At 41.9% G+C, this 22755-nt stretch overlaps 1 protein-coding gene across 25 annotated transcripts in view; it reads left to right on the top strand.

Annotated features, from left to right (window-relative positions):
* Positions 1 to 22755, top strand: part of DLG1 (discs large MAGUK scaffold protein 1) — a 395120-nt gene that overhangs the window by 81786 nt on the left and 290579 nt on the right. The window contains exon 1 of one of the 25 annotated variants that reach the window (XM_030574825.1): positions 19433 to 19528. The exons of the other annotated variants lie outside the window; for them this stretch is intronic. Coding sequence (XP_030430685.1) covers positions 19448 to 19528 — 81 coding nt within the window. The 5' untranslated portion in view covers positions 19433 to 19447. Of the gene's footprint in view, positions 1 to 19432; positions 19529 to 22755 lie in introns of those variants that run through there. 25 annotated transcript variants of the gene reach the window in all.

Genomic DNA, 22755 nt, shown 5'->3' with positions numbered 1-22755 from the left:
TTATACTGGCATTGTTGGAGCCCTTAGGATCCTTACGCTGAACACCCTGGATCTGTACAAGAATCCTACTGACTCTTTCCTCGCAGACACCAATCAGCTTTGTCAGAGCATGAGGGAGAAGAGCTTGAGCTGGATTCAATGGTGGTCTCATCCTCCCCTTCAGGTGAGGCAGTTGTTCCATCTTCACCATCCCACATGATCACAAGAAATATTATGAGTTGGCGTCACAGAAAGTGGCGTCTGAGCTTCTAATTCAACTTGAGGAAGTCCAGGAGACATAGGACAGACTAGTGGACATCTTGCAACCTTTGAGTCCCAGTCTAGTAGCCCTCCCAGTTAATGAGGCCATTATGAGGCTGGTCCGGCATACTTGGCTTCTTGCACTCGCATCCCAAAAAAGACTGGAAAATGTTTGGGTTTTCCCTGCCAAATGAGCCTGTTTTCACACCCAGCACCCAACTCCTTTGCGGTACAAGTAGCCACTGAGGAGTCTAGGCTATGCCATCCCTGTGCATCTCACCTGCAGACAAGGGCACTAAATGCATGGCCTTCTAGGAAGGAAAGTTTTTTCTTCTGCAAGTCTGCAGTTTAGAATGACTGACTACCAGGCCCTGTTTGCAAAATATGTTTTCTCAAACTACTCTACATTTTTAGACTTCAATACAAACTCCTTCAGGAGAACAGGACCCAATTCCAAGCACTCATTGGTGAGGGTAGACTGGTAGCTAAAACATTTCTTCAGGCTCCAGTGGATGCTGCTGATACTGCTTCCAGAGGGATAGCTTTGCCAGTCGTCATGAGGCACGAATCTTGGCTACATTCCTTGGGGTTCCTCAATAATATAAAATATCGCTGAAGAGCTGACATTTAATAAGGGTAATTTGTTCAGTGATATGACTAAGGCCTTGTCTACACCGCCACTTTATAGCACTGCAATTTTCTCACTTGGCGGGATGAAAAAACACCCCCCTCAGCACTGCAAGTTTCAGCGCTGTAACACGGCAGTGTAGACAGTGCTACAGCTCTGGGAGCTACTCCCCGTGTGGAGGTAGTTTTCTTTTATAGCACTGGGAGAGCTGTTCTACGCCTACACAGCCACATTAAATCGCCTCTGCGGCAGCGCTTTAACGTTGCTAGTGAAGACATATACCGTGAATCTCTTCACTTGTTCAGACTGTAGAACAGCCCTCTGCTTTCTGGACATTTATACCCCAGCTCCAGAAAGAAGATGCCACAAACAAGCGTACAGAGCAAGGTACCCCACCCTCAGCCATTGTGTCATCAGCACTGTTATGAACCACAGCACAAATGCCAGATGTTACAAAGACTGAGGCACCTGGCTTTCTCCACATCTTCTAGCCTCAGCCTTTTTCTCAGAGGTGGCCAACCTGTGGCTCTGGAGCTGCATGCAGCTCTTCAGAGGTTAATGCGCAGTTCCTTGCATGGGTGCTGACTCTGGGGCTGGAGCTACAAATGCTAACTTTCCAGTGTGCCAGGGGTGTGTGTGTGCTCACTGCTCAACCCCCTGCTCTGCCCCAGGCCCTGCCTCCATACCACACCTTTCCACCCAAGGCCCCTGCCCCTTCCCCCCAAGTCTGCCATGCCCTTACTCCTCCCCCTGCCCCACAGAGCCTCCTGCACATGTGAAACAGCTGAATGCGGCAGGCAGGAGGCACAGACTGGTGGGGCTGCCGGCGGCTGGGAGGCGCTGGAGGGTGGGAGCTGTTGGGGAGCTGTTGACGTACTACTGTGGCTCTGCACCTAGAGGTCTTTAAACCACGATTTGAGGACTTCAGTAACTCAGATACAGGTTAGGAGTTTGTTACGGGAGTGGGTGGATGAGATTCTGTGACCTGCATTGTGCAGGAGGTCAGACTAGATGATGACAATGGTCCCTTTTGACCTTAAAGTCTATGAGTCTATTACATTGGCAAATTCTGGCTCCTTAGGCTCAGGTTGGCCACCCCTGCTCTAGCTAGACATTTCTTTGTGACAGGATGTTTGAGAACTGTGTTCCTCTGTTAATGCCGTTTTACACTGCCCCCCAAATCTTCAGTGGCTGCCTCACTCACTTTGCTCAAGTGACATTTGGAGGTCACTAATGACAGACAAGTGGGTGTTAGAGATTACTTATTCTGCTATGTAATTGAGTTTGTCACCTCCCAATCATAACAATCCCCTTCCCAGCCCCTTTTCGGGTAGCAGTCTCATAAGAAGATCCTCTGTTAGGAGGTGGACTCTCTTCTTCAGTGAGAAGCCATAAGGCATGTGCCACCTCATCATCAAGGGAAAGAGGTCTAGTCCTCACATTTTTAGTTCCCAAGAAAAAAAACATTGGATAGAGACCAGTTCTCGATCTACTCCAGCTGAATGTCTTTATTAGAAAATCAAAATTCTGCATCTTTGGCATCAGTAATATCCTCTGTGGAGAAGGGCACATGGTTTGCAGATTTCAACATGGATGCTTGCTTTCATGTGGACACTCACCTGTTCCACAGAAGTTCCTCAGGTTCCTTGGTTTGAGTACACGAAACCATGAGACTCAATCTGGTGGGATAATTTTCTGCTCCTAACAGTTTTTTGTAACTGTTAGTAAATTCTATAAGATATTAAACACTGATCTTTCATTCAGTAGCAGTTTGCTTTTATTGTGGGCAAAATGGAAATCTACATGAACAGTTTTGTAGGCATATGAGGAGTCTGTTTTCTTGAGATATATATATATATATATATATGCTTCAGAGGAGGAGATACTCTGGATACCGGAGAACATGATCTTGTTGCTCATCTTAGACCCAGATGCTCTGATATATTCATTTCTTTTTTAGCCAAGTGACAATTTATATATAGGATCCTGGAGTGCACCAACCATGCCCCCTTGTCCTGTATTGGGAGTGTTGAGACTTTTAATTGAACAGAGGCACTGTATATTGCCCTGTATTTGCTGTTTGTTTTATAATTTGGAATAAGAATATATTCAGTAATCTGTTACGGAGTAAATTAATTATTTTGTTACTTACAGATTTCAAGAAATATAAATAGTCCATGGTAAAACCAAAGCATGTTAGGAAGATGCTCACATTTGTAAATTAACTTAATTTGTCAGCTATTTTTAAAGCCTTATTCATCAGAGAGTTGACAAGACTTCACTGTAGGCTATAAGGAGTACATTAGTATGTAGTTGGTGTGTGCTTTGGATGCATTGTGAGGTGCACCAACAGTTCAGTAATGTACTTGATGTTTTGTTGGTGTAGACCTTCAATTTCAAATTGTTTTTAAACAAAAATGTTTAAACACCACTTTTTCTTGGATGTATGTATCATATCCTTCCAATATGAAAACTACTTGACAGTAAAACGGTTGGAGGAAATATTGAGTAATAGGTTATATAAAACACCTTTGGTGCAATTTTCAGAATATTATATTTTTTCTTATTTCTCTTAAGTTCCCAGGCCTAACTTGACCATTGTTTTACTTGCTGTCTGTCTCCTGGGAGCCTTGTTGGCCTTTCATTAGCATTTCAAGTTGATTCTCAACTCAGTAGTTTTTGTTAAAACTGAAAAGCCCTGCTTTCCCCACATTAAAATGAGCCCAAGAACTTGGGAACGGTACTGTTGAAAGGGCAACCAAAATAAGATGGGCAGGCAGTGGAGAGGTGGAAGTGGCTCTTCCTCATCTCCATTGTCATCCTGTAAGCTCATAGCCTGTTTGTCCTGTGATTCTTTAAACCTGAAAAATAATTAGGAGAGTGAATGGAATGGGAAAGATAAAAGGGAGAGTTGACTGACATAGGAGGGAGCACTATGGTACTTGGCTGCCTTTTCAGCTAAAGATTGTAAAAAGAAAACCATCTAGGCTTATTGTGTTAAACTAGTTTCATTAAAAAGTGAAATTGGGGTGAGGGTATGGTAATAATCTTGCCCTCAATTTTGTTTTTGTAAAAGCAGTTTAACAAAGTGGTTGTGGGAATTACTCCTTCATGGTGAAGAAGTCCAAGCCGTGCAATTTCAAGAGTTAGTGCAGGGCTTTGACATGCTCAAAAAAACATAAATGGCTAATTAGTACATGGATAAAGCAATAGTTATAAGCCTAGTCATAAGCCTACAGTAGCACCTGCCTACCTGTTTTTATGGTTATCAAAAATCTTCCTGTGATTTTGTATTTAGTTCATTATAATTTGCTTTAAATGGTAAGATTAGTGAGTGCAAGTTAAGTTGACTTTTATAATCAGATATTAGTCTCTGGTTTGGAATGCATTGTTGATGTGAAAATGTATGCATAAAATCTTAACTGTGTTTGTCAATAGCCTGCAGCTTAATTGAATAGAGTTTTATAGAGTGATTCAAGCAAAAATAAGTCGTATAGAAAAAAAATATGGAAAATGTTTGGTAACCAAGCTTGTCTACCTCTGTGCTAAAGACGGGATAAGAAGTTACAGCAAAAAGTACAGGGAGGGAGAAAGTTCACTAGGTTGGTCAGTATGTCTGCTAGCAAGTTGTCAGTGAAAGTTGTTTTTTTTAATGGAAATTACTCTGTTTTCCCTTTCAGGAGTGGATCGCCTTTGATAGATGGATCCCTTGCATCAAATAGAATCTGATCTGATTTACAACATTTTAAATTAAGCATTTATTTTAAGTTTGATTTGTCAATGGAAATAATTATTTAATTGTTACTACTATATTGTCTTAACACTTTGTTATAAAATGAGTAAATTGGTCACATTTGCATGTAGAACATTTAAAAGGCAGATACATAAATATATTGTATTTTGATTATGCCTGGTTATTTGACTCATAGAAGTAGTTAAGGACATTGAGGTCAATGGTAGTTGGGACAAATTACAACATGGTTTTACTAAAGGTAGATCGTACCAAACCAACCTGATCTCCTTCTTTGAGAAGGTGACAGATTATTTAGACAAAGGAAATGCAGTAGACCTAATTTACCTCGATTTCAGTAAGGCATTTGACACGGTTCCACATGGGGAATTATTAGTTAAATTGGAAACGATGGGGATCAATATGAAAATTGAAAGGTGGATAAGGAACTGGTTAAAGGGGAGACTTCAGCGGGTCGTACTGAAGGGTGAACTGTTAGGCTGGAAGGAGGTTACTAGTGGAGTTCCTCAAGGATCGGTTTTGGGACCAATCTTATTTAACCTTTTTATTACTGACCTTGGCACAAAAAGCGGGAATGTGCTAATAAAGTTTGCGGATGACACAAAGCTGGGGGGTATTGCTAACATGGAGAAGGACCGGGATATCATACAGGAGGATCTGGATGACCTTGTAAACTGGAGTAATAGTAATAGGATGAAATTTAATAGTGAAAAGTGTAAGGTCATGCACTTAGGGCTTAATAATAAGAATTTTAGATCTACATTGGGGACACATCAGTTGGAAGCAACAGAGGAGGAGAAGGACCTTGGAGTATTGGTTGGTCATAGGATGACTGTGAGCCGCCAGTGTGGTCTGGCCGTTAAAAAAGCTAATGCGGTTTTAGGATGCATCAGGCATGATATTTCCAGCAAAGATAAGGAGGTGTTAGTACCGTTATATTAGGCGCTGGTGAGAGCTCACCTGGAATACTGTGTGCAGTTCTGGTTTCCCATGTTTAAGAAGGATGAATTCAAACTGGAACAGGTTCAGAGACGGGCTACTAGGATGATCCGAGGAATGGAAAACCTGTCATATGAAAGGAGACTCGAAGAGCTTGGCTTGTTTAGTCTAGCCAAAAGAAGGCTGAGGGGGAATATGCTTGCTCTTTATAAATATATCAGAGGGATTAATATTAGGGAGGGAGAGAAATTATTTAAGCTTAGTACCAATGTAGACACCAGAACAAATGGGTATAAACTGGACACTAGGAAGTTTAGACTTGAAATTAGGTGAAGGTTTCTAACCATTAGAGGAGTGAAGTTCTGGAACAGCCTTCCAAGGGGAGTAGTGGGGGCAAAAGACATATTTGATTTTAAGACTAAGCTTGATAAGTTTATGGAAGGGATGGTATGATGGGATAGCTTAATTTTGGCAATTGATCTTTGATTACCAGCAGATAAGTATGCCCAGTGGTCGGTGATGGGATGTTGGATGGGATGGGATCTGAGTTACTACTGAGAATTCTTTCCTGAGTGCTGGCTGGTGAGTCTTGCCCACATGCTCAGGGTTTAGCTGATCGCCAGATTGGCAGAGGCCCTGGAGGTTTTTCGCCTTCCTCTGCAGCGTGGGGCATGGGTCACTTGCTGGTGGATTCTCTGCAGCTTGAGGTCTTCAAACCACAATTTGAAGACTTCAATAACTCGGACATAGATTAGGGGTTTGTTATAGAAGTGGATGGGTAGGGTTCTGTGGCCTGCTTTGTGCAGGAGGTCAGACTAGATGATCACATTGGTCCCTTCTGACCCTAAAGTCTGTGAGTGTTAGTTAAAATGGCATTTGCCCCAAGCAGTGAAACTTTCTCTCTTCTGTAAGTGGCAAACACGAAAGAGAATATTTAAAGAGAATATTTAAACAATTAACTTTACTCAGATTTTCTGCTATTGCTCTTATACTTGGTTTGAATAAGATGCATAAAATTGAAGTGTAAAAATGTATATTGATAGTAACAAACAAATTATTGTGAAAGGTAAATGGATGTTTAGTCCTCCACTACTCTATAGTTTCTCTGAGACATTTGTTCCGGTGTCCTGTGTTATGATGAGATGTTAGCTAATGATAGCATAGTTCTTTTTTGCATGTGTTTATCCCATCTCTTTCCATTTTTGCAGTTCCACTTTTTCCTTCTGGTACTTATCCATAGGATTTTAGGGAGTATATCACATACATCTTTAATACTGAACTTTCTTTTAAATTGGCCCTTTTTATAGCAGAGATTACTTCCTGCTTAAAAGAAACAAAAACAAAACCCCAGGATACTCGATGAGTTCTCTTTCTTGTTCCTCCCCAGAACAAGATTTGTTGCTCTTGAGAACAGAAAACATTGTCCTTTCTGCAGAGATGTTGGCCTAAATTACAGGCTCTGTCACAATCTGGCCCATCAAATGCAATGACTAAATGTGGAATAAGTGATCTCATCTCATAAAGGCAACTTTCTGCATCTAGGGCAGGAGCAGTCAATAGGCAGACAACAGGCCAAATCTGGATTGCCAGACACTTTTGAATGGACCGTGAAATCTTTTTATTTATTTTCATCATTATTGTTGTTGTGGGCTGAAAAGATGTTCCTCCAGAGTTTGGACCTTAACTATACCTTGACCAAGAAATTTGGATCTTGATAAAAAAAAATTGACTACCCCTGGGGATATTGCTTTATTTCATAGTCATATGAAAAGATTCAGAAAAGGAAAGTGGTGGAGGCGTATATTCAATCTTCCTAATGAAATAGTTTTTCCTAATATCTAACCTAGAGCTCCCCCACTGCAACTTGAGACCATTGTTTCTTGTTCTGTCATATGCCACCACTGAGAACAACCTAGCTCCATCCTCTTTGGAACCCCCTTCAGGTAGTTGAAGGCTGCTATCAAATCCCCCTTCACTTGTCTCTTCTGCAGACTAAACAAGCCCAGTTTCCCCAGTCTCTCCTCGTAAGTCATTTGCCCTAGTCCCCTGATCATTTTTGTTGCCCTCCGCTGGACTCTGTCCAATTTGTCCACATCCTTTCTGTAGTGGGGGGCCCAAAACTGTACACAGTACTCCAGATGTGACCTCACCAGTGCTGAATAGAAGGGAATAATCACTTCCCTCGATTTACTGGCAACGCTCCTACTAATGCAGCCCAATATGCCGTTAGCTTTCTTGGCAACAAGGGCGCACTGTTGACTCATATCCAGCTTCTTGTCCCTTGTAATCCCCAGGTCCTTTTCTGCCGAACAGCTGCTTAGTCATTCGGTCCCCAGCCTGTAGTATTGCATGGGATTCTTCCTTCCTAAGTGCAGGACTCTGCACTTGTCCTTGTTGAACCTCATCAGATTTCTTTTGGCCCAATCCTCCAGTTTGTTTAGGTCACTCTGGACCCTATCCCTACCCTCCAGCATATCTACTTCTCCCTCATCTTAGTGTCATTCGCAAACTTACTGCGGGTTCAATCAATCCCATCATCCAGATCATTAATGAAGATGTTGAAAAAAAACAGCCCCAGGATGGCCCCTGGGGCACTGCGCCTGATATTGGCTGCCAACTAGACATTGAACCATTGAGCCCGATGATCTAACCAGCTTTCTATCCACTTTATAATCCATTCATCCATCCATACTACTTTAACTGTTGGTAAGAATACTGTGGGAGACTGTATCAAAAGCTTTTCTAAAGTTAAGATCTATCACTCCACTGCTTTCCCCATATCCACAGAGCCAGTTAGCGCATCATAGAAGGCAATCGGATTGGTCAGGCATGACTTGCCCTTGGTGAATCCATGTTGACTGTTCCTGATCACCTTCCTCTCCTCCAAGTGCTTCAAAATGGTTTCCTTGAGGACCTATTCCATGATTTTTCCAGGAACTGAGGTGAGGCTGACTGGTCTGTAGTTCTCCGGGTTCTCCTCCTTCCCTTTTTTAAAGATGGGCACTATATTTGCCTTTTTTCCAATCATCCAGGACCTTCCTGATCACCACGAGTTTTCAGAGATAATGGCCAATGACTCTGCAATCACATCAGCCAATTCCTTCAGCACCCACGGATGCATTAGATTTGGCCCTGTGGACTTGTGCATGTCCAGCTTTTCTAAATAGTCCTTAACCTGTTCTTTCACCACTGTACAAATATAGAACTCAAGGCAGTCCCTGCCTCCTCCTATAAGCTTACAATCCAAGTATAAGACAATAGATGGCTACAGACAGAATGATGATGGAGTACAAGGAAACCGAGACAGTATTGGTTAGCAAGTACATAAAAGATTGTTACAAGGAGGAGGGAGAAAAATTGTTCTTCTTAACCTCTGAAGATAGGATAAGAAGCAATGGGCTTAAATTACAGCAAGGGCAATTTAGGTTGAACATTAGGAAAAATTTCCTAACTATCAGAGTGGTTAAGTATTGAAATAAATTGGCTAGAGAGGTTGTGGAATCTCCATCATTGGGGATTTTTAAGAGCAGGTTGGACAAACACCTGTCAGGGATGGTCTAGATAATACTTAGTCCTGCCTTGAGTGCAGGGGACTGGATTAGATGTCCTCTCAAGGTCTCTTCCAGTTCTATGATTCTATGGTAGGCTGTGATCTGAACATAGCAGCAGCCTAGGCATTCTCAAGTTTTTCTCTTGGCATCAAGCTCTTCCCAGATATAAGGGACAGCATGGGAAAAAATACGAAGATGTTTGTTTGGAAGTTTAACAAGTGAGCAATGGAAGCTGACATCATGAGCTAATGGGAGGCAAGAACTGATGTTTTGATGCTGAATGAGAGAACATAGGGAGTGTGGGGAGAAGCTGTGAAAGGCCTTGAAACTGAAGACAAGCAGCTTATATTTTATATGAAAGCAAAGAGGCAGCCAGTAGAGGGAAGCAAAGAGAGGGGTGGCGTGGTCAAAGTGACGAGCTAGAAGAAGGATTTTTGCAGCTTCATTTTGAAAGATATGAATGGGGTTAGATTGCATTTGTTCAAGCCAGAGAAAAGGATATAGTTGTAATTGAGACACGAGATTAGAGCCTGGAATAGAGTTTTAGCTGTATGGATGGACAGGAAAGGCTGTATGTTAGGAATGTTGTAAAGAGAGCCTGGATTTGATGAACTAGCGACAGGTCTGATTCAAAGATGACACCCAGGTTATGGGCCTCAGTGATAGCTAAGATGGTGGTGGTGTCCACAGTGATTGAGAAAGGAGGAGTGGAGAGGGCTTGTGCTGACAGCTGGACATCCATGAGAAGATTTTAGGGAGACAGACTGAGATTTTAGTTTGGACAGAAGCAGACAGGTTTGGAGTAGTAAGTTTGAGCTGTGAATCATCCATTTTCCCATTATGTGGAGTTAGTCCCTGAGGCTCAAAGTTTCTGCTTTTCCAAATGGAGGTGTAGATCTATTGAAAAATGCCACTGCTAGAGTCATTTTCATCTCATTCCTTAACTCCATGAGGCTTCTTTGATTCCTTGCTCTTTTCCCCTCTTACCTGTTACATTCAGTTATTTATTTCTCTGTTTCTTCAAGGTTCTGCATAGTGCTTTTCTATACTCGCATTTACTCCATACACTTCTTCATATCCTTTTCCCACCCTTCTCTTTTTGGGCCAAATTCAACCTTTATGTAAGTGCATACAACTTCAAATATATTTGTGCTGCTTTTCATGCTGGGTCAGGCTGGCCCTTCCTGTGCTGCAGTTTTCTCTCTACTTCTCAAAACCTATTGAAGTGAAACCTTATGTTGAGCTCCATATCAGATTTATGTGCTTGCCTTTGAACTGTTGTATATATTTATTTTGTGTGGTATTGTAAGCTCTTCTAGGGGAAGTACCTTCTCCTTTTTCATAAGATGTCATAAATAATTGTTGATCTTACCACCAAGGATTTTGTTAATTTCACTACAGTGAAATATACCCTAAGTATGCATGGCTTTGTTGGTCTGCAGGTCAGTAAAATGTTCTCTTGTAGATGCCAGCTTAGAGGTTTGGGATTTATTCCTTGCAGATGTAAGGAGAGGCCAGTATTAGTAGCCGGGAACTCAAACTAGGCTATATACTTAGTACTCCAAAGTTGGGAACATTTTCAGATTCCGAGGATGGTGACAATATATAGAAAGTAGGTGTTGTATCAACGCTTCAGAAAGGTAGAGCCCAGATCTGTGGGTGCAAACTCTTGCCCTATTCCTCAAAACATTTGGGTTGGTTGAGTTGTAGAGAGACAATTTCCAGGAAATGGCAATTGAATACTTTTTATGTCAAGTTTTATCCTCGCATAGACAAAAAACCCTGACAAAAATTACAAACATTGGAAGAACTCTGAGTGCAAGTAAACTTAGGTTTTAAAATTAAGCCATTTTCTGACCCATGTCCGTAAATTCTTGGATGAAACAGGCTATATGGATGCAGTGTTACCTGGAGAGGTGTGCTTTCAAAGCTTTGCATGCTCTGTTGTCAGGCAGACTATCCTGTTTTACCTCAGACATAAATCTGTTTTGTAGATGAAAGAATGTATTTGTTTGAGTTTGCAAGCATTGCTTTGCTGGTTTAAAGCATATTTCAGTCTGGCTTAGAAACTGCAAGTCTCCTGACTCTTTTCAAGTTTAAGGCATGTTTCTTCCATATTTTGGGTCTTGGTAGCTGCTGCGTTTGCTGTGGACATTTCTTAGATTGCACGTTTGGGCCTTCCCACTGTCTTCATGACCCACTACCAAATGGTTCTATTAATATTAACTGAGACAGATTTTGCGCATAAAACTCTCTTAAGGAAAGATATTCTGAAAATTGAGTAATTTATACTTTAAACAGTTTAATGTATGATGTAAAAGGTTACTTTTCCTAAATATTTCATCTGTAGCCAAAAAATGAGAGAGATTTTTATTAATGGAATTTATAGTGTTATTGTAAGCAACATATTCAGTCACAGATTGTTTAATTCTGTTTGTACTGGCAATATATACCTCTACCCAGATATAACACAGGTATGCATACAATGCGGTAAAGCTCTGACACGCTGCTCTGAGCACCGTGTTAAGGGTGCCGGGCCGGGCCTGGGCCGAGGGGTTGTATAAGGGGCAGAGGGTTTTGGGGGTGGTCAGGGGCTCACCCCCTCCCCTGGTCTAGGAGGCAAGAGTTGGGGGGACAATTTTGGGGGGCCTGTAGTCCCAGAGTGGCCCGGGGGATTAGTAGGTGGCCGGGAGCAGCCCGCTCCACTTCCCTTGCCATGGCCCCAGCTGTGTCACTCGGGGGAGGGGATCCCCCTCGCACTCACCGGCAGTGGCGGAAGCAGAACAGCCTAGCTCCATCCTGCTCCACTCCGCCAGCTCGCAGCCGCAGCGGGAAACGGAGCGCCGCAGGTGAGTATGGAGGGAGTCCTCTCCCCAACCTCCCTGCACTCACCAGTGGTAGGAAGCAGAGTAGCCCGGCCCCGGCCCCGGCCCCAGCCCGCTTCACTCCGCCAGCTCCCAGCTGCGGCACTCCACTTCCCACTGCAGGTGAGTGCGGGACCTTTCCCCAACCGCCCCCCCCGCCAGCAACATGGTTGGGGCCGGGGAAAGGAAAGCGGAGCGGGCTGGGGCCACGTCGCTCCGCTTCCCGCTGGAGGTCAGTGGATAGGGGTCGGAGCAGTCAGGGGACAGGGAATAGAGGGCGAGGTCCTGGGGGTGATTAGGGACAGGGGTCTCTGGAGGGGGCGGTCTGGGAACAAGGAATGGGAGGGGGGGGGCCCAAAGCAAGTTTGATATAACGCAGTCTCACCTATAACGCGGTGAGATTTTTTGTCTCCTGAGGACCGCGTTATATCGGGGTAGAGATGTACTCTTATGTTTTGACTGTTTCCCTTGATTTTCTAGAAGGTAACTGAATTAATTTAGACTGCTAATTGATACTGTAGTAAGAACTAGAGGAAATTATGTAAAGAATAGTAGAAGGATGAGAAACAGTCAAAATCTAATTCCGATAGTCTTCAGGACACATTTTGAAATCACTGCAGTAAGGTTACAAATATAGATGGGAGAATTAAAAACTGCGTGGGAGGGTACACTCTTCAAAAATCTACTTGCTCTAGTTATGGTAAAGAATATAATTTACTATATTGTTTTTCCTAAAGCTACTATGTATCAGTTCAGTTCATTGTATTCACCAAGATGTATCTCTGAAAATCTAGGTTGAAACTAATTTGTTTAATTTCAGGGTTTGTTTTTTTTAGTTAGTATATCTGTTTATAACACAGAACATTTAAAAAAAATAAAAGCTCAACAGCAAGGGGGACACGAATCAGAACTTGAAAAATAATTTTTATGAAACATCTCTGCACAGTGTGCTAGGGAATTACAGTCAACTGACAGAAAACCTGTTTCTTCTAAAGCAGAATACTCTTTTCTTTTCATTTCTAAGATTTTTTTCTTTTCTTGTTCTTTTATTGAAGTATTTTGTTCGCAGGGTTGGGATGTCAGAGAGAGAGAATCTCTTGTAGGTTTGTGAGTTCGGGGTAGTTACTGTTTGAATGACTTTTCTGTTTAATTAGTTTTCCCGTCATCCAGCACAACTGCTGCATAAAGTATATTTTACACTTTTTTAATGTCAAGCTTAGTCTGATTTGCTGGAATACTGTAAAATAGCGTGATCCTATGACCTAATAGAGAAAACTTCAGAAAAGGATAACCAAGCATTTATTTGAAATAATTAAACTTATTCCACATACAGGAACTAATCCTGTGTCCCTCCTCAATAGAAGCAGAGGGCCCTATCTCTCTTGGAACCACAGTGGCAGCCACTGTGTGGATTAGGAGAAAAAATCCAAGTTTTATGACCTTCTACATTTCAGTAGTTCACACACTTGGGATTTTGGCATGCCCTTTATTTGGAGAAGGGTAGGACTGGCCATTCCTTTCTCTCCATGCATGGTTTTGAGACTGATGCTATTGCTATTCTTTGGACTGGTAGGGAATATTTGTTCTTCCACTGTTCCACAGCCCCAGATGAACTCACAATTGTATAGACCAACTGCTTAGGCTTACAAATGGTCATACGGGTCAGACCAAAGCTCCATTTAGCCCAGTATCCTATCTTCCGACAGTGGCCAGTGCCACCTGTCCCAGAGGAAATGAACACAACAAGGAACTGTCAAGTGATCCATCCCCTGTCACCCAATCCCAGCTTCTGGCAAACAGAGGCTAGTTATACAATTCCATGACTGTCCTGGTTACTAGCCATGGGTGGGCCTATCCTCCATGAATTGATCTATTTCATTTTTGCAGGGCTTTGGAGCAGAGCCCAGAGCTGGAGCGCGGCACAGCTCTGGAGCAGTGTAGCTGCAGGTTTTTGCCTGGAGCTGGAGCGGAGCAGAAGCACAGCTCCAAAGCCCTGATTTATATAGAGGCAATATAATATTTTCTGTCTTAATATCTATCACTTTCTTAATTATTCCCAACATTCTGTTTGCTTTTTTGACTGCCCCTGCACATGGAGTGGATGTTTTCAGAGAATTATCCACAATGACTCCAAAATCTTCTTTGTTGGTAACAGCTAATTTAGAGCCCATTATTTTATGTGTATAGTCGGGTTTATGTTTTCCAGTGTGCATTACTTTGCATTTATCAACATTGAATTTCATCGGCCATTTTGTTGCTCAGTCTTGTACTGAAAGACAGCGTTTAAGAATTAGTGCTGCTTTTGGGACATGTTTTTGTCACTTCTTGCTGCTTTTTAGGATCTGTACTAGAGGAAATATAAACAGGGCATAACCAGTAATGCACTAACTAATCTGTGATAAACCTCGTGTTCAGTCATGTTGTGTCTGTTACCATCATACCCAAAGCATAAGTCATTTTTTGAAATATAAAAGTAGAGTATGTAACCTTCACTACTTGCCAGTTAATCTGATCTTTGTGAAAATAGACCCTCTCTGTACTATATAATATATGTATATATTTACACAATGTAGACTAAGGGTAGAGGTATTTTTAGGAATTTTAGTTGAGCTCTTTGCCCCTCTACTCATTTGGTTTCTGTGTCTATGTGGTGCAAAGTAGCTGAAATGACAGTGAAACAGGCTGTTTGGGGATTTTCCTGGTGTGAATGAAATTCTCAGGTGTTGTAGAGCTGTCATATATGGTTTTCTGGTGCATCCCCTCTCAGGTCCCTCTGTGGGATGGGTGTTTAAAGCATGGAAAAAGGGCTCATTGTGTTCTGGCAATCCCCAATTGCTAGAATGGCACATTGGACCAGGGATGAACCAGCCCAAAGTTTTGGGATTTAGGGGGCATATACAAGTATTAGTATTTTGTCTAAAATTTTACAGTGTATGTGTTCCTGGTTGCCAGATTTATTTTTTTGTTTACTATTTTTTCTTTTGAAATATTTGATAACGTGGAAATCATAATGTTGAATGCAAGAGTGAAAACATTAGCTGTAAATGTGTTAAATGGAAAAACCTCAAGGCCATATTTTTAAAACTCTGGTCCTAATTTTGAGATTTTGTTGTCTTCATATTTATATTTGTACAGAAGATGTACTGCTATTCTTGAACTAATACTGAGATGCCACAACATGTATGTAGTGAAAATTTATTAGTGTGTTGGTGGGTCCTGTATACTTTTAATATAGATTACATCATATGTAACATTCTTTCCATTCTTGAGAACATTTTAATTATCACTGTTTTTTTGTGTTGTCAGTGGACCAGCTGGTAGCTGGAGACATGTTATTTTGATTAATTCACTTTCTGCTTGATGAACCATCTATCAAGAAGCTGAATTCTTTGTAGAATTGGTTATGTTGAAGTTGAAATTTAAGGGTATTTGTTTTAACCACTTCAGTTGTTTTTGGCTATCTGTGCAGATTGTTGTTGTCCTTTGTGGTTCCCCATTAAAACAGTGGTTCTCAAACTTTTGTCTTGGTGACCCCTTTCATATAGCAAGCCTCTGAGTGTGATCTCCTCTTAGAAATTAAAAGCATGTTTTTATATATTTAACACCATTTGCTGGAGGCAAAGCAGGGTTTGGAGTGGAGGCTGACAGCTCGCAACCCCCCATATAATAGCCTTGTGATCCCCTGAGGGGTCCCAACCCCCCAGTTTGAGAACCCCTGCATTAAAATAAGTCATTGAAAAACAGTTCTTCATCCCTGGAGGGGAGGGGCTTAATGATGTATGTATCAGGTTTGAAATACTCTCTGGAAGGTGTGAATTCTGATGGGTTTGACCTAGATCTTTGCTGTTGGAGAAACCGAATAGATAAGTTGAATGCCATTACATTTATTGTGCATGTATCCTGTACAGGAACTTTAAAATATTAGTTATACTTTGAGCAGGTATTGTGGAAACCTCATACTACCTTTTTGTGTTTGCCTTACAGATTTACTATCAAATGTATTCAGTTTATAAACTTAACAAAAATCTAACTGCCAGCCCCGTGAACTCAATTTGGGATTTGGGAGTCAAGATGAGTTCTTTTCTTGACATACATCATCACCACCAACAGTAAAGGTTCTGTGGGCCAAATGATGGCTTCAGTGACATTGGAGATTGAATTTGAGCAAAATTCTCTGCTAGTTTAAATTGATACAAGTCTGTTGAAGTCAAATGAGCTGCACCAATTTACACGAGCAAAAAATTTGTCCTTTAATGTTCAGTGGATTGACACAGGTGTCATTGAAGGCCTAATCCAGTTTGCAGAACCTTTTATTATATGATGCATCAGAAACAAAGGAATTAACTTGACTATGAAATACCTGTCTGCCTTCAAACCTGTCAGTTTATGGACACAAACAAGCACAAAGTGTATGGCAGATGCCCAAAATATGGAACACCTGAGTCTCTTGCACATCATGCCATAATTGAGAATTATGATGATGAACTATAAACCCTGAAAGTTTTCTGAGTTTGTGTGCCCCTCACTAGGTCACTGTCTCTTTTGGCTGCTTACCTTTTGTTCCCTTCCCACAATCACTGTTTCCATGTAATTTGTTCTGTCTTTTCCCCTCCCTGACTGAGTCTTATAAACAGTGAAAGTTCAGAAACATATACCTGGGACAGCTGAGCTTTCAGACCAGGCGGGAGCAGCTTGGTGTGAATGGAGGAGGCAGTAGCTTCTTTGGGCTGTGGCAGAACTCCTCTTGGACAGATGGATGTGATGGGTGGCTCCGTGTGACTAAGAGTTGTCTTCAACCCAGGAGAGCTGTAAGAGGGTTGGATTGGGGCAGCAGCCTCACCCTTCTCCTTCTGCTCTGACTTATGGGGCTTTGAATCCAATATGTTCTTTTGGGAGGGAAGGTGAATGGGACAGATGGTGTTGGTTTTGTCTGCTGAGGTCTCCGTTCCAGCTGCAGAGGGCTTCAACTCTTGCCTGCATACCTGCTGGGCCTGTATCTATGGGCATGGCCTGTGTATGATGAAATCAACATATACACATGGTGTGTGCCATTCCTCATAGATTCCAAGACCTGATGGAACCATTGCGATAATCTGGCCTGACCTCTTATATAACACATGCCATAGAATTTCCCCAAAATAATTTCTTTGCATTTCTCTCTGTCAGTTGCTCCCTAAACTTGACAATAATGATTCCTTTAGAATTGCTTTTCAGAATAAAACCAAACTTGACCCATCTGCTTTGGGTAGATATTAACCATCTCATAGCTGTGCTTGTGAGGATAAAGTAAGCCTGGTGCCATTGGCCAAAATTCCCTCTTTATTATTGCGTGGTGTTGTGTACTAAGTACAGCTGTGTATTCATGTCTGAATATCATTGAGATCATAGTAGAATTTTCAGAAGCCTTCACAGTCCCTTGCCAACTTCAAGCACGCAGACGGTGACCTTCCAGTGGTCTACTACAAGCCATACAACCATCTCCTTGCTGGTCATCTGGTCATCCCTTACTATGATGATCCTCCACCATTCCTTCCATAACTTTTTCAAGATTATTTCCATCTCTAGACCTAATGTGCCCAAGGTACATCAGTTTGTGTCTGTTGATCTCTGACCTCAGGGTCTGCTTCTTTCCAATATTATTTTCAGGGTGGATAAAAATCAATGACTTAAAAAAATGGAATTTTAAAAATTTAAATCTGATGTTTTTAATAAAATACTTTCTGAGGAAAAACTTAATTAAAATTATCTTTAAATAAGATACATTATAGCTCAAAGATATCTCATCATGGAATAGGGATTATAAATTCTAATTCTGTAGTATGAGACAATATATTCATTTAATGCTTAAGAAAAGTTTTGTAAATGAGTTCCAGTAGTTCATGGATTAGGAACCCAATTTTATGGGATCGGAGGAGCTTCTGTATAGATTATTTGGGTTAATGTTTCTGTCTTCCCAATGGGGCTCAATCTAGAACAGGGGTCTCAAACACCTGGCCCGCTGGGCTCTTCTGTGTGGCCCGCCAAGCTCACCCTTCCCCTCTGCCTACCTCCAGGCCAGGGGTGGGCAAACTACAGTGATTCGGCCCGCAGAATTGCTCCTCGTGGCTCCGTGAGCCCCACACCACTCCCTTAAGTGGCTGGCAGCACGTCCCTTTGGGCCGGAGGGGAGGTGGGAGAAGGTAGAGGGCTCCTCTGTTGCCTTGCTTCAAGGTACCCCCTCCCCCTGCAGCTCCCATTGGCCCGGAACAGGGAACCGCAGCCAATGGGAGCTTCGTGGGAGGTACCTGGAGGAGCAGCAGCAGAGCCCTGTGCCCACCCCCAATCCCACAGGGACCATGGTTCTGGCTGCTTCCTGGAGCGGAGTGGCGCCGGGCCAGGAGACTGCTCTGGCCCCGCTACGTGCCGCTGCCACCCTGGAGCTGCTCTAGGTAAGTGGCGCCGGGCCGGAGCTTGCACCCCACACCCCTCCTGCATCCCAACTCTCTTCCCAGAGCCCCCTGCCGCACCCTGCACTCCTCCTGCATTCCCTGCCTGAGCCACCTGTTGCACCCCGACCCCCTGCCGCACTCCTTACCCCTCTTGCACCCCACACACCAACTCCCTGCCCTGAACCCCCTTCTGCACTCTGTACACTTCTTGTACCTCAACTCCCTGCCCTGAGCCTCTGCCACACCTGCACCCCTCTTGCACCCCCTGCTGACAGGGAAGGGTCAGCGTTTGGGTGGGGACTTTGGGGAAGGGGGTGGAAAGGGGTGGGAAGAGTCAGGGCAGGGGCGGGGCCTCATGGAAAGGGTGGAGTGGGGGTAGGGCCGAGGGCAGTGAGGGTGGGGGTGTCAGTGATGCGGCCCTTGGGCCATGCACTAGACCTCATGTGGCCCTTGTGGGTATTTAAGTTTGAGACCCCTGGTCTAGAAGATACCATCAGAGATACCTAGTTTTGCAGTTCTCAACTGTGGATTTATGTCTCCAGAGATAACATGTTTGTTAACAGCAAACATGTTTTTAAATAAATAAATAGTATATAGAAGTGCGAAATAGCAGACCTCAACTCTATTGTCCCTCTGCAAATTTGTGTACACAGAGTCAATCCCTTACCTCTCTCTAAAAGTGCAAAGTTTCAAAAAGTTCAATGAATAAAAGATTGTTGAGGGTGGAATAGATCTGGATAAAGAGAAGAAGTCTGGAGATAAATGTGAGAAGGAAGGGACAGGGAATAGAAATGAAAGTGAAACTGTTTGAGCAGCATATTCCAGAAGTCGTGAGGGCTTTCTGAGTGTAACCTTCATTGATTTGAGATCTACCACACCACTCTCTCATTAGAAGGGAAAATGTATAATGGCAGCAAGTCGTAAGAGAGACCTAGTTTGGGAATATTTTAATGAAGTTCCTCTACCTGTGGATAAGACAGGCATGTGTACAAAATGCAAATGATGCAACAAAGAAATGCAAAGCCCGCTGTCTTGAATGAAACAACATGATGAGAAGTGTTCCTTCTCAGGAGGAAGCTGCGTTGAAGATGATGAAAGGAACATATCTGAACATGCAGGATCTTCAGGTTGGTAAACTTTATTTCATGCTTCTTCCTTAAGGACTGCCTGTCTTCCTTCTGGGCTATTCTTGAATGCTCATGTTTGAGCAAAAAATATAGTTGTTACTCTATGGTACTATTATTTTAGATGCAGTTGTGATAAAAAATAAATAGCTGAAATAGACAGAGCTTCCTTTTACAATTTCACCTTTAAAATAGTACTGAGTGTCAGTGAATGGAATGAGTAATACTAAATGAGCAGTATGGTAATAATGATGAAATAACTGCATTGACTTATTTTGTTTAGGAGAATCCGTACTCCACATACAAGATTCTGCAGCGTATCCATCTTCAAGATCACCATCGTTTTTTATAGTTTCTAAGTTATCTGCCAATGATACTGTTTCAGTCACATCATGTATGTCACATAGCCACAATATATCACCTGTAGCAAAAAGGGAAAAAAAAAAATCTCTATCATCCAGAAACAACCATAGATAAGTTTGTGATCAGAACCAGCAGATTACAAAAAGGGTTAATTAATGAAAAAATTGCCCTGTTTGTGTATACAGCAAACTCTCCTTTCCGTATAATTGAGAACTCCCACTTCATTAACATGATTCAGCCATGAAGACCAGGATGCAGTCCACCCAACATAGCATATGTCGCAGGCAAATTGCTGGATAAAGTGTATGAAAGAGAAATTGAGCAGTGTGCAAAAAGTCTAGAGGGTGAAGTTGTTAACCTGAGTCTTGATGGGGGGAACAATGTCCACAGTGCTCCCGTTGTATGTGCTTGTGTGACAACAGAAGACGGGAATGTCTTCCTTATAGAAACAATTGATACATCAGGAAATGCACACACAGTGGAATACTTACAAGAAGTAGCAGTAAAAACTATAACAAACTGTGAACAAAAATTCAAATGTCTAGTATGCAGCTTGGTTACAGACAATGCTGCAAACGTATCCAAGATGAGAAGAAATTATTTAGAAGAGAATCCCAAGCTGATAAAATATGGTTGCCATGTTCATTTGATGCACCTCCTAACCAAAGACTTCATTGTTCCAGAAATAAAGGCTAATGTTGTTGAAATTGCAAAATACTTCCGTAACAACCACTTTGCAGCAGCTGCTCTGAAAAAAATGGGAGGAACCAAGCTAACTCTCCCACAGGATGTGCGATGGAACTCAGTAGTGGACTGTTTTGAGCAGTATGAGAGGGGTAGCTGTGTTAGTCTAGATCTGTAAAAGCAGCAAAGAGTCCTGTGACACCTTATAGGCTAACAGAAGTTTTGAAGCATGAGCTTTTATGGGTGAATACCCATGCATCCGATGAAGTGGATAGTCACTCACGAAAGCTCATGTTCCAAAACTTCTGTTAGTCTATAAGGTGCCACAGGACTCTTCGCTGTTTTGAGCACTATATCAAGAACTGGCCTAATTGATGAGAGTTTGTGAACAAAATCCTGAAGAAATAGATGACACTGTCACAGCCAGAGTTCTCAACATTGGGCTTAAGAGAAATGTTGAACACATGCTGAATACCCTAAAGCCTGTTTCTGTAGCCTTGAACAAAATGTAGGGAAATAGCTGTTTTATTGCTGATGCTGTTGAAATTTGGAAGGAACTGAGTGAGGTCTTAGAAAGAGAAATATGCAATGACAGAGTTAAATTAGAAGCATTAAAAAAACCAAATGGGACAAGCACTGTTTCCAGCTCATTTTCTTGCAAATATTCTCAATACTTGGTACCAGGGTCAAACCTTAACAGCTGAAGAAGAGGCGTTTCAAAAAAGTGAATGTTTAGCTAAATTAAAAAATGCATATGCTTGTTTTGTTAAAATATTCTCTGTTTGCTGTTGAAGAAAAAAATCCAGAATATATAACATTGTTGTTTTAGTTAAGTAAAACAATTTAAATGTCTGTCTGCTGGTGATCTCCTCCTAATACAGCATGGCAAGAAAATCCTTCAAATATTAATGATTAATCTGTTGAATTGGAGATAGTTCACCTCCTAATGACTTCATATATATCTGCTTCAATTACCTTTGGTAAATGAAATAAGTAAACAATCATTCATTTTGTGATATAGCTGTAAAACTAATCTGAAAAGTTTTCAAACTAAATCACTTGAAAATGTACAGTGTGTACCTTCTGAAAATGAAACCTACATGTATCTCTGAATTGTGAAGAATATGTATTAAGGTTATAACAACCAACAAGAATGCACTTTTATGTAGAAATCCATGATTAAATCAAGTCTTCCTGACTAGTGATTTAAATCATTTAAATCAATTTTATTTAAACCTAATCTACCCTGATTATTTCTAACATAAGCATTAGTCTTTTTTCCATTCAGGAGATGCACATGAGTCTTCACCAACACCATATTTTAAAAGCTTCACTTTTCTTTTTGTCACAAGCCTTAACTTTCCAGAATTCACATACAGAAATCGCTGTGGAAACAGTTAGGTTTTTTCCAGTCACTCCTTGTATATTTTGAGATGCCACAGTTTTTCCACAGTTTCTTAAGGGAGGCCATAGCTGAATGATCCATCCATAGGTGTTTTCTGATTTCTTTGAAACAGCCTCCTTAGGGTATGGCTACATTTGGAATTTCAAAGCGCTGCCGCCCTGATTACGCTACGGGTGTAGCGTGCAGCACTGGGAGCCGCGCTCCCAGCGCTGCTGCCCTGATTACACTGACGCTTTACAGTGCTGTATCTTGCAGCGCTCAGAGGGGTGTTTTTTCACACCCCAGTTGCAGCGCTGTAAAGTGTGAGTGTAGCCAAGCCCTTGGTTGGCTGTATATGATCCCAAATATTTAAATTCGTCTATTTCTTCTACTTGTCCGTTAATCGTGATATCCACTTGCATTTTTTTAGTCATTATGTGGTGGATATTGGTGATTTGGTTACATGTATCTTGGCTTTTTCTGAAACCAGTTTCTTGTAGTGGTAGTTGTACTTCCATCCTTTGTTTTTTGCAATCCTGGATTACGTAGAGCAGAACTTTGCTTGCGTGCAATGTGAGGGAGATGATACGATAGTTACTACTCTATTAGGTATCCCTTCCTTGATAAGGGCAGAAAAATTCCCTTTGTCTAGTCTTCTGGCCAATTTCTACTCACCCATACATCATTACAAATTTTCTGAATAAGATCAGTACCACATTCACCAATTGATTTTAACAGTTTTGCAGATACTTTATCTCTGCCAGGCAGTTTCATTTATATAATACTCTTGCAGGATTGA

The sequence above is a fragment of the Gopherus evgoodei genome, chromosome 9, assembly GCF_007399415.2.
Source record: "Gopherus evgoodei ecotype Sinaloan lineage chromosome 9, rGopEvg1_v1.p, whole genome shotgun sequence".
Taxonomy (NCBI): domain Eukaryota; kingdom Metazoa; phylum Chordata; order Testudines; family Testudinidae; genus Gopherus; species Gopherus evgoodei.
The sequence above is the reverse complement of the archived record's forward strand: the minus strand, read 5'-3'. Positions and strand labels throughout refer to the sequence as shown.